General features: G+C 36.7%; 1 protein-coding gene across 2 annotated transcripts in view; it reads left to right on the top strand.

Moving 5' to 3' along the window:
* Ift80 (intraflagellar transport 80) overlaps positions 1-15,798 on the top strand; it is a 166,211-nt gene that overhangs the window by 103,264 nt on the left and 47,149 nt on the right. For both annotated transcript variants that reach the window (XM_045161163.1, XM_004652385.2), the window contains exons 11-13: positions 2,321-2,395; positions 8,721-8,884; positions 14,570-14,634. In XM_045161163.1, coding sequence (XP_045017098.1) covers positions 2,321-2,395; positions 8,721-8,884; positions 14,570-14,634 — 304 coding nt within the window. The remainder of the gene's footprint in view (positions 1-2,320; positions 2,396-8,720; positions 8,885-14,569; positions 14,635-15,798) is intronic.

Genomic DNA, 15,798 nt, shown 5'->3' with positions numbered 1-15,798 from the left:
GACTGATTTATATTAAAAGATATCCCAGGAAAACAAAATAATACATAAAGTAGTACCTTGACATGTTAAAAATAATTGTATTAAACAGTCTTCTTTTTGTTCTGTTCACAATTCTAGCCTGAGGAGGGTATATTTACATGGCATTTGTATTCTATCTCAGTTGTCAGCAACCACAGATGTTTCTGAGAGGACTTTTTTTATGAAGACTGCATAAATCACTATTGTTCCAATTAGCTCTCTTGACAAAGAATAAAGATTAATTCTAGTGACCAGTGAAACATGCTATAACATTATTTTCTGAAGTATAAAAGTACATATCTTTATCATACCTGTGAACCTCAGACTCACTGTAGTACTAATGACTAATAAAATTACTATGTTATTACAAGGAATCCATTTGTTTTGCCTTATGCATGCATTAAATAAGCATAGACTGACTTAAATAAGCATAGACTGACAGCCAAAATTAACTGCCCATCACTTTACTTGGTCACTCTAACCTTCCCCTTCCATCTTCTAGAAGTGAAAATGAGAGTTCATCTTTTTTAAAGAATAGATTTTATGAGAGTTATTGAGAGAAATTCAGAATGCATAAGAAAAATAAAATATATATTTAAAATATTTTATTTTTATTTACTTACAGGGGGGTGGGAATGGACATGCCAGGGCCTCTAGCCACTGCAAATGAACTCCAAATGCATGTGCCACCATACACCTATGGCTTATGTGGGTTCTGGGGAATTGAGCCTGGGTCCTTAGACTTTGCAGGCAAGTGCTTTAACCACTAAGCCATCTCTCCATCCCCAAACAAAATATCTTAACTGATTTTTAAGCATAGTTTTTTTTAAATTTTTTTTTTGTTCCTTTTTATTTGTTTGAGAGCGACAGAAAGAGAGAGAGAGAGAGGTCTCCAGCCACTGCAAGTAAACTCCAGATGCGTGCGCCCCCTTGTGCATCTGGCTAACGTGGATCCTGGAGAATCGAGCCTCGAACCGGGGTCCTTAGGCTTCACAGGCAAGCGCTTAACTGCTAAGCCATCTCTCCAGCCCAGTTTTTTTTTTTTAACTTTTAGATATTTTTCTTCACCCATCCTAGTCTCTTAATTTTTTTTTTCATTTTTTTGTTTGCTTGAGACAGGGTCTCACTATATAGCCTAGGCTGGCCTGAAACTCATGACAATCCTCTTGCCTTAGCCTGTTGAGTGTTGAGATTATAGGTATGAGCAGTCACACCTGGCTCTTGTACAATCTTGAATCATATCCTATAAAAATAGAGGAATTATATATTCATTTACTTATTGCTTTATTCAGTAAGTATGGTCATAGCTTAGCTTACTTTTATCTAGTACTTTACAGCATAGAATATTTCACATAAATAACTTCATTTCAACCCAACAAAAACATGGAGAGACCTATCGAGAAAGGATCATGTTTATCATATTATTGTTAGGTTCATTTGTTCATGGCTGATAGATAATACACAGTGTGACAGGTACTTACAGAGACTGTAGTTATCCATTTTACTCATTAACGACACTGGTGCTTTAGAGAGTATGTTTCCTAAAGAAACCAGAATGTCCAGCAAAGACCTATTTTCACTGAGCTGTGCTTTTACTGCTTTGCAGATGACTTGCCCAGACTTCAAGCTGATATGCTGTAGAACCAAGGCTTATTCTTATGATTCATAAATTCACATATATAATACCTCCAAATGAACATTTATTTAAGGCCAACCATGTGCTAATTGCTGGAGACATAATCTCTCTTTTTAGTTGGGGATGAAGTGAGGGAATATTCTTTAATGGACTATATATAATAGAGAATGCTGGGCTGGGGAAATTGCTCAGTGGTTAAGGCATTTGCCTGCGAAACCTAAGGGCCCTGGTTCCATTCCTCAGGACCCATGTAAACAAGATTCACAAGTGGGAGCATGCGTCTGGAGTTCCTTTGCAGTGGCTGGAGGCCCTGGCATGCCCATTCTCTCTTTTTCTCTGCCTCTTCCTCTCTCTATCAAATAAATAAATAAGCAAAATATTTTTTAAAAGGAATATGCTGTAATATACAATATGTATTTCTATTATATGGACCATCATGTTGTTACAGAACTATATGTCTGGTGGTTCACTTCTGCAACTGACAGGTGCTGCCTGTTGGCCTGTGATCACATGACTCTGTCAGTTATCTATAATGGTACTATATATTATAGAAATATATTAATTATTACTATTATCTACTACTTGTGAAACTAAAATCATCATTTGAAATGGGTACCTCTCCACATACTAAAAGTATTTAATAACAATTTTATTTGTTTTTTTTAGTACGAAGAACTGGAATACACCACTTATATTTGATCTCAAAGAAGGAACTGTTAGTTTAATTCTGCAAGCAGAAAGGTAATTGTTTTATGAGGTTTTGTTGTTTTGTTTTGTTTTAGTGTTAAGTTTTTTTAAGGTAGGTTCTCATTGTAGCCCAGGCTGACCTGGATCTCATTCTGTAGTTCCAGACTGGCGTCAAGCTCATGGCAGTCTCCTGCCTCAGCCTCCCAAGTGCAAGGAGTAAAGGTGTACCACCACACACAGTTATTTATGAAGTTTTAACTACTGGATTCAAGGTTAAGATATCTCATGTAGGAATGGAATTTCAAAGGGGAAAGTGGGGGGGAGGGAAGGTATTACCATGGGATATTTTTTGTAATCATGGAAAATGTTAATAAAAATTGAGAAAAAAAATTAAAAATTTTTTTAAATTAAAAAAAAAGATATCTCATGTAGTAGGAAAGCACTCTTTAAAAGTTCTCACAGAATGCCTCTATAGTAGTTATTTGGAATCAGTCTATTATATTTGAGAATTAAAAATAGGACAAATACCCTTAGATCAGTTGGTTCTGAATTTTTTAAATATATTCTATTTGTTTATTTATTTGAGTAAGAGAGAGAATGGGCATGCCAGGGCCTCCAGCCATTGCAAATGAACTCCAGAAGCATGCACCCCCTTGTGCATCTGGCTTACGTGGGTCCTGGGGAATTGAGCCAGGATCTTTTGGCTTTGCAGGCAAACACCTTAACCACTAAGCCATCTATCTCTCCAGTCCTGAAATTTTTTAGTTTCAGAATTTCTTTACACTCTTAAAAAGTTATGAAGGGGCTGGAGAAATGGCTTAGTAGCTAAGGCATTTGCCTGTGAAGCCTAAGGACCAGGTTTGATTCCCCAGTACTCATGTAAGCCAGATGCACAAGGTGGCTCATGCATTTGGAGTTTGTTTGCAGTAGCTAGAGGCCCTGGTGCACCCATTCTCTCTATCTGCCTCTATATCTTTCTCAGATAAATAAAATATTTTTAAAAAGTTGTGAGGGTTATGTGTGGATTATATATGTCAACATTTATTATGTTGTTAATTAAAAAACTAGAAAACTGTTTTGACTTCTTGGTGCCCAATATTTTATTGTGTTCTATCCCCCATACTTCTCTGTCATTTTTCCTTTCATTAGTGCTAGAGATTAACCCAAAGCTTTGTACTTGCTAAGCATATACATTGCAACTAAGCTATACCCCAGCCCTGTTTTTATATTTAAATATTGGCTGAAACTTAATAGTTTCATGCCCTCCTGCTGAGCTGTGACCTGACATCTGTAAAATGGTATTCTCTGCCAACTCCCTCAGTGTATATAGGACTAAGAAAGTCTGGACAATTAACTTAAGCAAATTAGGAATAGCTTTTACTCCAGGAACTCACACTTTGCTTTTGCATGTGATATGCATATGTATTCACAAATGTGCATGTGAAGGCCAGAGGTCCACATTGGGCAGCCTCCTCAGTTGCTCTTCATCTTTATTAAAAATGTTTTATTAATTTTTTATTTATTTGGCAGTGAGAGAGAGGGGGTGTCAAAGAGAAAATGGGCGCACCAGGGTCTCCACCCACTGCAAACAAACCCAAACTTGTTGATTTGGCTAGTCTAGCTTAGGAAGCAAGTTCCCTTCCTGTCTCCACCTCCCCAGTGCTGGGTTCACAAGTGTGTGCCATCATACCTAGCATTTTATGTGAGTGCTGGGAATCTAAACTCAGCTTTCACAGTAAGCATTTTACCATTTGAACCTTCTCCTCAGTCTGAATCACCACTTGTCCATGAAAACTGTCAATAAATTAAGTATAATAATCAACTGAATCAGAGATCAAACCTAGAACAGCTACCCAATAAAACTTGATAAAGGTTTGGAAATGTAGTTAATATTCACCTAAAACAGCTACTCTTAAAGCTTTTGCACTCAAACCATACACTTGATTCCTTTACTTATCACTAGGGAGTGCTTCATAGTGTTTATTATCAGGTTTTGTAGTCCACAGCCTTTTTATAAATAGCAAACCAGAACAGGAACAATGCTGCCGAGCTGTTAGAGGCTGGCATAAAGACAGGAAGGAAAGTGACTGTCTGGCAAGGAAGTTGAAGAAAACTAAAAGCACAAACAGTGGCTGAGTGGTACAATTATTTGAGCTGCAGTAGATTCTCATGAGGCTCATACCTATCTATCACTTAAAGAACATGGCTGTCATATTGATGATCAAGAAAATGTTATGTCAAATTTTATACCATCAGTATAATGAAGCTGCAATATATGCTTTAGTTAGTTAGAGCATAATTTTTGAATAAATCACTTTTGTTGTTTAAAAGATATGCTGTGAGCTGTCTAAAAAGCCTTATTTATGAAATGCTTTTTAGCCCAACAATTCCAATTTTTTATATGTTACTTATTATTATATTTACTGTATACGTTTCTTAGCAAAAGCATATGTTAATGTCATAAATATGAAAAAAATTTTGGTTACTGCTTACCACTGGTCTTACTAATACAATTAGAGATGCTTGTCCATTGAGATAAGGTATTTACTCACAAGGAAGTTCAAAGCTAGTGTCTTTTTTAGAGTAGGAAATGCTTTCAAGACTGAGAATTGACATGTGTCTGTACTCCCACCTGCAGCTCAAGAGGCTGAGGTAGGATTGTGAGTTTGAAGGCCAGCCCGGGCTACATAGACAGACCCTATCTCAAAACAACAAACCCCTCTGCTGATTGTTTCTTTTTCTGTGTAGAACTTTTTAATTTATACAGTTCCCTTTGTCAATCTTTATTAGTTCTGCAGCTGATAGAATTCTTTGCAGAAAGTTTTTGCCTTTCCTTTTTGTGTGTTATTTCTCCATGTTTTCTTTTAGTAGTTTCAGAGTTTAGATCTTACATTATAGTTCTATTATGAATTGATTTTTGTAGAGTGAGGAAAAACAAAAAGAAACAAAAGAAGATATCCTAGTATGGCATGTCAGTCCAAATTGTGAAACATCACTTGCAAATACTTATGTATGTAGACATACACTGATGTTTAAGGACCAAATACTTAAGTAAACTATTTGCAGTATTAAGTAAAGTAAGTACATTTGATATTCATTAGATATAATTCTCCTTAGTTTTGGTTTATTTTCTTTTTGCTTCTGTAACAGAAAAGAGTAATTAATTAGCAGTCTCAGAAGTAGATCTGAATCAAGAACATTTAGCTGTTGAATATACGATTTTAAAAGTCATGTCTTCAATGTTAAAACAGGCACAGAAATGTAATTATAGTAGACATAAATCAATATAACCATTCTCTTCAAAGGGCAGTTTACTGATGTGTATTACCTTTATAAAAGCATTTACACTCTGATCTAGCACTGGTGTTTCTAGAAACAAGGTCAAGGAATAAGAAGATAGATGTACATAGGCACTCTTTTTTAAAATGTTATTTTTATTTATTTATTTACGAGAGAGAGAAAAAAAGAAAGAGAGAATGAATTTGGGAATGCCAGGGCCTCCAGCCACTGACAACGCACTCCATACACATGCCGTCACCTTGTACATCTGGCTCATGTTGATCCTGGGGAATCAAACCGGGGTCCTTTGGCTTTGCAGGTGCACCTTCACTGCTAAACCATCCCTTCAGCCCTAGGCATTCTTTAAAACAGTCAACAATCTGAAATAAAATGTTCTTTCACTGTGTGAATTAGTAGGACTAAAAATGGCCCAGTGGTAGAGGACTTGCCTAGCATGTAAAGGGCCCTAGTTCAGTCCTTAGCTCTGAATCAAAAAAGTAGGGGGAGAGGAGAAAAAGGAGAAAGAGAAGAAAAATCTATAGACTAGGATCAAAGAGTATTTTGTTTTCTTTGTATTTGAATTATTTTTATAATATTTTTACAAAATTTCCAAAGAGAAAATTTAGCAGCCATAAAATACTTATGCAAATTAATAAATTAAGCACTCTAGAGAGTCCAGTGGCTTGGATATAGCGATAACATGGCATTGCATTGCTGTTGCAAAAGTATTTTTTAGTATGCATGCATATTAATGATCATCTTATGATTTTAAAGAAAAAAAGCATCTTTAATAAATGCTGGCAATGAAATTAATTTTTTTTTTGTTTTTTTGAGGTAGGGTCTCACTCTAGCCCAGGCTGACCTGGAATTCACTGTGTAGTCTCAGGGTAGCCTCAAATTCATGGTGATCCTCCTAACTCTGCCTCCTGAGTGGTGGGATTAATAAATTAATTTTTGAGTCATTTTCAGATATGAATTTAACCAGCATTTAATCTTTAATCCTTAATTATGAAGTAATTAAATCATCATACTTACTAATTGCCTTTGTATGGACATTCTTTATAAAATTTACACATTTATTTTATATGGGGAGGTATGTCCAAGTGTACCATGGCATGCATGTGGAGGTTAGACAACTTTAAGGTGTCTGTTTTTCTATCTTCTTTTAGACAGGGCAGTGCCTCTTGCCACTGCAAAAGAATGCTAGAGCTTTGTATTCCTCTGGCTCTGATTCCCATTGTCATAGATATTTTGGGATCTCAGACATGTACAACACTTTATGTCTAGGTCTGAAGTGGATTGAATTTCTGACACCAGGCTTTGCAAGTAAGGCACTGCTCCATCTCTTGAGACCCTGAGGTCCTTTTTTATAAAAGAAAATTTGGGGCTATAGAGATGGCTCAACAGTTAAGGCACTTGTTTCTGTAGCCTAAGGAGTGGGGTTCAGTTTTCTAGTACCCATGTAAAGCCAGATAACACAGGTGGCACATGCATCTGGAGTTTTTTCTATCTCTCTCTCTCTCTCTCTCTCTCTCTCTCTCTCTCTAATAAATAACATATAGAAAAAATTAAAAGAAAATTTATTGAGGGTAAAATATAAAATATATCATAATTTTAGTATAGGGTGCAGACTATGGATATCTTAAAAAAGATTTTATTTGTATTTATTTATTTGAGAGAGAGAGCGATATGCAGTACTAGACAGGTAGAAAGAGAGAAAGAGAATGGGTGCACCAGGGCCCCCAGCCACTGCAAATGAACTCTAGATGAATGCACCCTCTTGTGCATCTGGCTAACGTGGGTCCTGGGGAGTTGAACCTGGGTCCTTTGGCTTTGCAGGCAAGTGCCTTAACTGCTAAGCCATCTTTCCAGTACAGGTTATGGATATTTTTATTTTTCTTCTTTTACCTCCACTTAAACCACAGTAAACTAGAAAATAAGCCAAACAAGTACTCTCAAATTTTCAAATATTTTAGTCTATTGTTTATATACTTTTTATAATTTAGGATTTATAGTTTTCAAAAGATGGGCTGGAGGAATGGCTTAGCGGTTAAGATGTTTGCCTGCAAAGCTAAAGGACCCAGGTTTGATTCCCTAGGACCCACTTTAGCCAGATGTGCAAGAGGGCGCAAGTGTCTGGAGTTGGTTTACAGTGATTGGAAGCCCTGGTGTGCCCATTCTCCACCACTCCCCCCCCTCCCTCCCTCTTTCTCTGTCAAATAAATAAAAATAAATTAAAGTACAATATCCTTGTTTATTTATTTTTTAAATATTTAGTTGAGAGAGAAGGATGGAGAGTATGGGTGTGTCAGGGCCTCTTGCTCTTATAAACGCAAATTCCAGATACATGTGACACTTTGTGAATATGGCTTTATGTGGGCACTGGGGAATCAAACCCAGGCTGAAAGGCTTTTTAAGCAAGTACCCTTAATCCCTGAGCCATCTCTATCACAATATCCTCATATTTAAAAAAAAATCCTTTAAAAATTATTATTTGGGGCTGGAGAGATGGCTTAGCGGTTAACCGCTTGCCTGTGAAGCCTAAGGACCCCGGTTCGAGGCTCAGTTCCCCAGGTCCCACGTTAGCCAGATGCACAAGGGGGCGCACGCGTCTGGAGTTCGTTTGCACAGGCTGGAAGCCCTGGCGCGCCCATTCTCTCTCTCTCCCTCTGTCTTTCTCTCTGTGTCTGTCACTCTCAAATAAAAAAATAAAAAAAATTATTATTTGCCATCAGAGTGAGACATAGAGAATGGGTGCACCAGGGCCTCCAGCCTCTGCAAATAAACTTCAGATGCATGTGCCACTTTGTGCATCTTTACATGGGTACTGGGGAGTCAAACCTAGGTCCTTAAGCTTTGCAGGCAAGTGCCTTACCACTGGGCCATCTTTCTAGCCCTTAAATCTTTTTTCCTTCCTTAAGACAAATTTTATTTAGTCAAGGCTGGCCTTGAACTGGCATATATCTGAGGATGACCTTGAACTTGCTGGATCTCAGTTGTGTACCACCATGCCCAGTTTATGCAGTACTAGAGATTGAATGTAGGACTTCACTGAGCTGTGTCCCTAGCCCACCTAAATACCTTGCTTCTTTATTTTTAGACATTTTCTTCTGGTGGATGGTGGTGGTATCTATTTATATTCTTATGAAGGGCGCTTCATTTCTTCTCCAAAGTTCCCTGGCATGAGAACAGACATTCTGAATGCACAGACGGTGTCTCTGAGTAATGATACTATTGCAATAAAAGACAAAGCTGATGAGAAAAGTAAGTATAGTTTTTATAATTTTCTGTGTCGAATTTCTAAGAAATTTTGAAATGCTGTAAAATTTTCATAAGCTTTGCATTTCTCATCTAGTAATACATTTCATGAAAGAAGTATGAGTTTCTTAATTTGTTTAAACATGAATTAGCTAAAATTTAAATACTGATATAATAAATAGATATTGTCTCAACATCCAATAACAGTGGCAAGACATAAATCTTCATATATTCAGTAGAGAATCTTATTTCAAGATTTTACCTAAAATATGATTATTTTTAGATCTTGAACTTAAAAATTATTCCTTTTTATTTATTTGGTAATATGGTCAATGTTATTTTCCCCATGTTGTTTTGCTTATATATTTTAACTAATATTTTAAGATAATGAAGTAGGAGAATGCATGAATAACTAAAATTGTCTGTTTACAATCTAGTTCACAGGATTTATAAGTTAAAATAAGCATATCGTATGTTTGGTGATGCCTTGTGCAGTAAAGCCATGTGTTTTTTTAAATTTTTTGTTCATTTTTATTTATTTGAGAGGGACAGACAGAGAGAGAAAGAGGCAGATTAGAGAGAGAATGGGTGCGCCAGGGCTTCCTGCCACTGCAAATGAACTCCTGACTAGTGCACCCCTTGTGCATCTGGCTAACGTGGGTCCTGGGGAATCAAGCCTTGAACTGGGGTCCTCGGCAAGCACTTTAACCGCTAAGCCATCTCTTCAGCCCAAAGCCATGTTATTGAGGTAGTGCTATATCACAGATTCTATCATTCTGCAGATATCACTGAGTGCTAACTAAAGCTTAAGTACTTTTCTAGAGGTTAGAAACACAATGGTGAACATGACAATCTAGTAAATAAAAACAAGTGAGCAACCAATGTCATACTGTCAGCTGATGATACCTGCTCTGAAGAAAATTAATGCAGCATGAAGGAATGAGAGTTCTGAACTGATGCAGGCACTGGCTACTCTAAGACAAACAAGTGGAAGGATTTTGAAGTGGGAATGGCTGGTCACTTGTTAGGGTAGCACCAATCAGACAGTTTTAGAAGAGGAGGCAGAGAAATAGGCAAGCAGATAATTCAGCCATTGTAAGGACTGGCATGTAGAAACAGAGGAGATAACGTAATTATCTTAGACTTATCTGGGGCAAATGAGGTGGACAGAGAAGGAGGAAGAAATTTGGAGCAGCTCTGTGAATCAAGAGTTCTATTTTTGCCATGTTGTATTTAAATGCTTCTTAGACATCCAAGCACAGATGCAGAGTAAACAAGCCCAGGGTTCAGGAGAGAGGTCAATGGAAAGCAAGAAACAGAGCACATTTATATGTGAAGAGTAAAACGGAGTGAGCAAAACCAGGAGAGTGAATGATCTTTAAACTCTACTATAAATATTTATTATTTAAATATTAAATCCTTTTCTTCTTAGCCTAGTACGAAACATTGCACATGACTAACACAGCGCTAAGGAATTTGGCTGACTGGGGCTGGAGGGATGACTTAGCTGTTAAGGCGTTTGCCTGCAAAGCCAAAGGACCCAGGCTTGATTCCCCAGGACCCATATTAGCCAGATGTACAATGGGGCACGCACATCTGGAGTTCATTTGCGGTGGCTGGAGGCCCTGGAGCACCCATTCTCTCTCTCTCTTTCTGTCCCTCTTTCTCTGTCAAATAAATAAATAAACAATATTTTTAAAAATGAATTTGACTGACTAAATAACTTGTGTCATGGCACACCTAATTCTGGAGTCACAGAACTGCCCCACTTTCTGATTTTCACTACTTTCAACTAGTATCATGTCTCCTATTGGTAGGAAACTTTGCTAAATAGAGTGATTCTATTTCTTCATGTCTTCAGACATTTGGTATGACTTGTTTTAAAAATGAAAGCTGAAGCCTGTACATTGGTGTAGTGAAGTGGAGTGGCAAGCTGTAGTAGACTGAATTGTAAAAGAATTGTAAAACTTGGAATGAATGTTGTGTCAGAAGTTTGGAATGAAATGCAAAGAATTAATATGATTATGTGAGGATGGAAAAGTTTTTATTTTAGGAAAAAAGCATCCAAATTTTCATGTGCTGAAAATGAGGGTAAAAGCACTGAAGAAAGTAGGAGTGGTTGATAGATTAATAGCTTGGAAGAAGCTAGTAGGAATAATGACAAGGTAGATAAGGAATGTACCAGAGTGAGTTTGAGGGCACTAGACACTACTTTGTCTAAAACTGGACTAGGGTTTGTGGCAATTACAAGTACATTTCAAAATAATTTGAAGAAGCTGGATGTGGTGGCGCACGCCTTTAATCCCAGCACTCGGGAGGCAGAGGTAGGAGGATCACTGAGAGTTCAAGGCCACCCTGAGACTACAGAGTGACTTCCAGGTCAGCCTGAGCTAGAGTGAGACCCTACCTCAAAAAAAAAAATAAAATAAAATAAATAAAAAATAAAAATAAAGAAAGAAAGAAAAAAGAAACAAAATAATTTGAAGAAAATTGACCTGTTAATATCAAATTACCAGACATTTTATTTTGTTGCAGTTTATTTTAAAAAATGTTTACATGATCTTTATAACTATTTCATGTCTATTTCAAGACTTCTAAGCATTCTTTTAGGATTAACTTTTTTTCTTTTTCCATTTCAGTTTTTCGAAGTAGGGCCTCATTCTGTCCCAAGCTGACCTGGAATTCATTATGTAGTCTCAGGGTGGCCTTGAACTCTCAGCGATCCTCCTACCTCTGCCTTCTGAGTGCTGGGATTAAAGGCATGAGCCACCACACCTGGCAGGATTAATTTTTAATCCTATTTGTCTGTCTGTCATCTATCCAACCATCCATTTGAAGTGTTGGTGATTGAGTCTAGAACCTCGCCTATGTTAAGTAAGCAAGATACAATTGAATTATTGAGATTCTCAATAACTTCAAATGTCCCAATACCATTTAGTATACTACAGATTTGTAGAATATGTTCATCTTGCATCTGAAAAGTTTGTATCTATTTCTTCTTTCCCCCTGCCTCTGACAACCACCATTCTGCTTTCTACTTCTATAAGCTTACCTCATAATGTATAGAAAACACCTCATTAGAGATAGAATCATGTACTGTTCATCCTTCTGAGACTTCTTTATTTCATCAAGCACATTGTCTTCCAGACATTGTATTTCATCATTGTATTTAACAGGTTTTTTTTTTAATCAATTGATCAGTCAGTGGCTGTTTGGGTTGTGTGTACCTTGGCTATTGTAAGTAATGTTGCATTAAATATGATAATGCTAATGTTTCTTTGAGATACTCAGATTGGTTCTTTTAGACAGACACCCAGAAGTGGGGTTACTAGGTCACATAGAGTTCTAATTAAAATGTTTGGGGATCTTCCATACCATTTTCTGTGGTGGGAGCATTTTGCATTCTGAGAGCAAGTATCTTTATTGCAACCCTTCCACATTCTCACCAACACATTTTTTTGTTGTGGTTCCTTTACCCTTTTATAGCCATTCTAACAGGTGTGAAGTGATGCAATTTGGCTTGTAGCTTTCCAGATAATGACACCGCCTGTCTTTTTATATGTATTCACCCTAGAAAATGCTCTGCCTTGAAACCAACTTTTGATTATCTTCGGAAAATACTTACTTTTAAAACTCTGCCCCATTTCATCACATAAGCTAATTTCCCTAACTAGCATTTGGGAAAAGAAATAGTTAATAGAATCATCATCTGATAAAAAGTATTTTATAAACATGTATTAGCTTTCTATCACTGTGACACAGTACCTGAGATAATCAGCTAAAAGAAGGAAAGGGTTACTTTGGTTAATGGTTTCAGAGATTTCAATTCATGGTCACTTGGTCCTGTTGCCTTTGGCCTGTGGCATGTCAGCACATCATAGCATGGAGCACATAGATGGAATAGAGGTGTTCACCTCATGGTGGCTAGAAAGTAGAGAAAGAGAGGAATGGGCTAGGGTGCCACTGTCTCCTGCAAGAGCATGCCCTCGCCTTCTTCTATAGCTTCCACCACCTCCTAATAACACCATAGGATGGCAACTAAGCCTTTGAACATTTGGCTTTTGGAGGACCTTGAAGATCTAATTGTAACCCGTAACAGCACATAACTTTTTTGTTTTCTCCCCTCAACTAACTCTAAAAACTTAAGGGCCTTACTAGAAATATGGAGAACATTTGGAATGTTCCTTAAACAGTTCAGGGAAATTTTCACAGTGTTATCTACCTGAGTTCCCAAAGCAGGTGTTCATAACTAACAGAGGTTCTTTATGATCTCTCTATAGTTCTGAGACAAGGTATCTGATACTTTTGAGCCTTTAGTTGAATATTTCATAATAAGGCCATCAATTTGTAATAACATATTAATGATTTATGGAGAATCTCAATTATTGGTAATCCATTTCCTCCCAAATTTGGGTATACTATAATTCAGTTCTAACCCTGAATAATCAGAACTAGTACAATTCCCAAAATTTAGGGCAGTCTTCCATGAAATCACCCTAACTTAAATGTCAGATACTTTCAGACTTTCATGACCCATTCAAATTCATAATTTGCTAAAATGACTCAAAGAATTCAGGAAGGCTGTGTTTGCAGTTCCAGGTTTATTGAAGGCTGAATGTACCGTGAGGCTTGCGAAGGGATGCAGAGGTTTTGTGTCCTCCCCTCTCAGGATGGTTTGCCCTCCCAGTACATCTGTGTTCAACAGCCAGGAAGCTCCACCAAGCTTTAGTGTCCAGCATTTTAGTGGAGATTTACTAAATTGAATCATTAATTAAATCATTGGCCACACAATTGAACTCAGTGTCCAGTCCCCTTCCTACCTTCAGAGGTTAGAGGTCTGAAAGTTCCAGCCTACCAATCACTGCTTGGTTTTTTGGATATGAGCCCCAACACATGGTTAAGAAAGTACATGCCAAGGATTTCTTACCCTTATTAGTGTAGCAAAGAAACTCCTATCACTGAGGAAATTTTTATGAATTTTCAAGCAAACCTGAGACAAAGGTAGAACAAATTATTTCTTTTACCATACTAGTTACTAATAGTATCTTATTAATACATTGTTTGACATGATGATAAGCACTCAATATATTTGTGTGTGTGTGTGTGTGTGTGTGTGTGTGTGTGTGTGCTATAATTGCCTATGATGTTTTTCTGATCTAAATCAGAGATAGCAGAATTTAAAATTGCATCCACATTTGGTCTTGCTTTTGAAGCATTTTACTATTTGCATTTTAGTATTACTATTAACAAGTTTTGTATTTTTTTTTATTTGAGGCAGATAGAGATGGAGAGAATGGACACTCCAGGGCCTCCAGCTACTGCAAATAAACTCCAGATGCATGCACCACCTTGTGCATCTGGCTTATATGGGTCCTGGGGAATAAAATCTGGGTCCTTTGGCTTTGTAGGCAAGCACCTTAACTGCTAAGCCGTCTCTCCAGCCCACTAACAATTTTAATTAGAAGTGTTTCGGGGGAAACGTTTTGTTCTGCTGTTTCCATAAAAAATGTGACTCCTTTACTAGGTAGGAATTTGATGCTGCTGCTCCTCTTGGCTAATGAAATCACTGTGGTCCACAAAGTTAAATAAGTTCTAAGGACTATGATAGTTCCAGTGAAATGTACCAGTAAAGATCCTAATACAGTATGTTAAATGATGTTCTGCTTTTTTTTTTTTTTTTTTTTTTTGAAGTAATCTTTCTCTTTGAAGCATCAACTGGAAAACCCTTAGGGGATGGAAGACTTCTTTCTCATAAGGTAATGGACATTACCTATTTCTAACATAAATAGCCACTATTTATTTAATTCCCTTTAAAAATTAATAGTTATATTTTAAAGAATAAAATATAGAAATTACTTTGGCACTTTAAAACCAATGTATATAGTTTGCCTAAAAATGTCACAGCTTAAGACTAAGTACAGGGAAAATCAGAAGTAGGAAGCTGCAGAGGTAAGTTAAATTTAATAAAATGATTGACATTTGTCTGTTGTCCAGGCTCTTCAACTGCTTTTCCCTAGCACATTCTTTATATAAATTAAAATGTTTATAGATCTCTTGCAGTTTCCTTACTGAACTGTCCTTAACATTTGTTTAGGTTTCATAACTGTGGTAAAATGACTATATAATTATAGAGAAAAAATTATTCTCTATAAAAATACAAAAAGAACCCGAGCTATTAATTGTTCATTGGCTTCTGGATGTTCATCTTAAACAAAGCAGCACAATTTATATAATGAATCCTTAAATAAGTGATATAGGCTGGCGAAATGTCTCATTTAGTCCCTTGCTTGCAAGGCCTCCAGGCCTGGCTTTGATTCTCCAGTGTCTTTGTAGAGCCAGATGTGCAGGGTGGTACATGTGTTTGGAGTTTGTTTGCAGTGGTAGGAGGCCTTAATATGCTTGCACTCTTTCTCTCTCTTAACATATAAATAAATAAATAAAAATATTAAAAACAGTGATATATTAGGGTTTAAAGATGCTTCAAACTTTATTGTTAACATTTCTAGTGAAAAGGTATTATAATTTGTATTTTCTTTCTTTGTAATTTTAGTTTTAAATTTGAATAGCAAATATATTCATATAATTCAGAAGTAAAATATATTATGGAAAAATTCTCCTTACTATACCAATTATTCATTAATACACTATCAAATAAATATCACAGATATCTTTTCACAGATTTTTGGTGCATAGGCAAGCATAGTTATATGTTCAATGTAGCATGTAGCTCTGTGCCCTGCTTTTTTCCCCACACAACACTATTTTTGAAGATATTTGATATATACATAATTTGCTTTCTTACCTGCTTCACAATATAATGTAACATTGTCTGGATATATCTATTTATTTAATCTGTAACCAGGTGATAGACCCAAGAAGAATAGAGCAGAAGTAGAGACAGGAGGACTGAGAAGAGGAGG

Source organism: Jaculus jaculus, chromosome 11 (assembly GCF_020740685.1).
Source record: "Jaculus jaculus isolate mJacJac1 chromosome 11, mJacJac1.mat.Y.cur, whole genome shotgun sequence".
Classification (NCBI taxonomy): domain Eukaryota; kingdom Metazoa; phylum Chordata; class Mammalia; order Rodentia; family Dipodidae; genus Jaculus; species Jaculus jaculus.
This window is presented reverse-complemented; position numbering and strand designations above follow the sequence as displayed.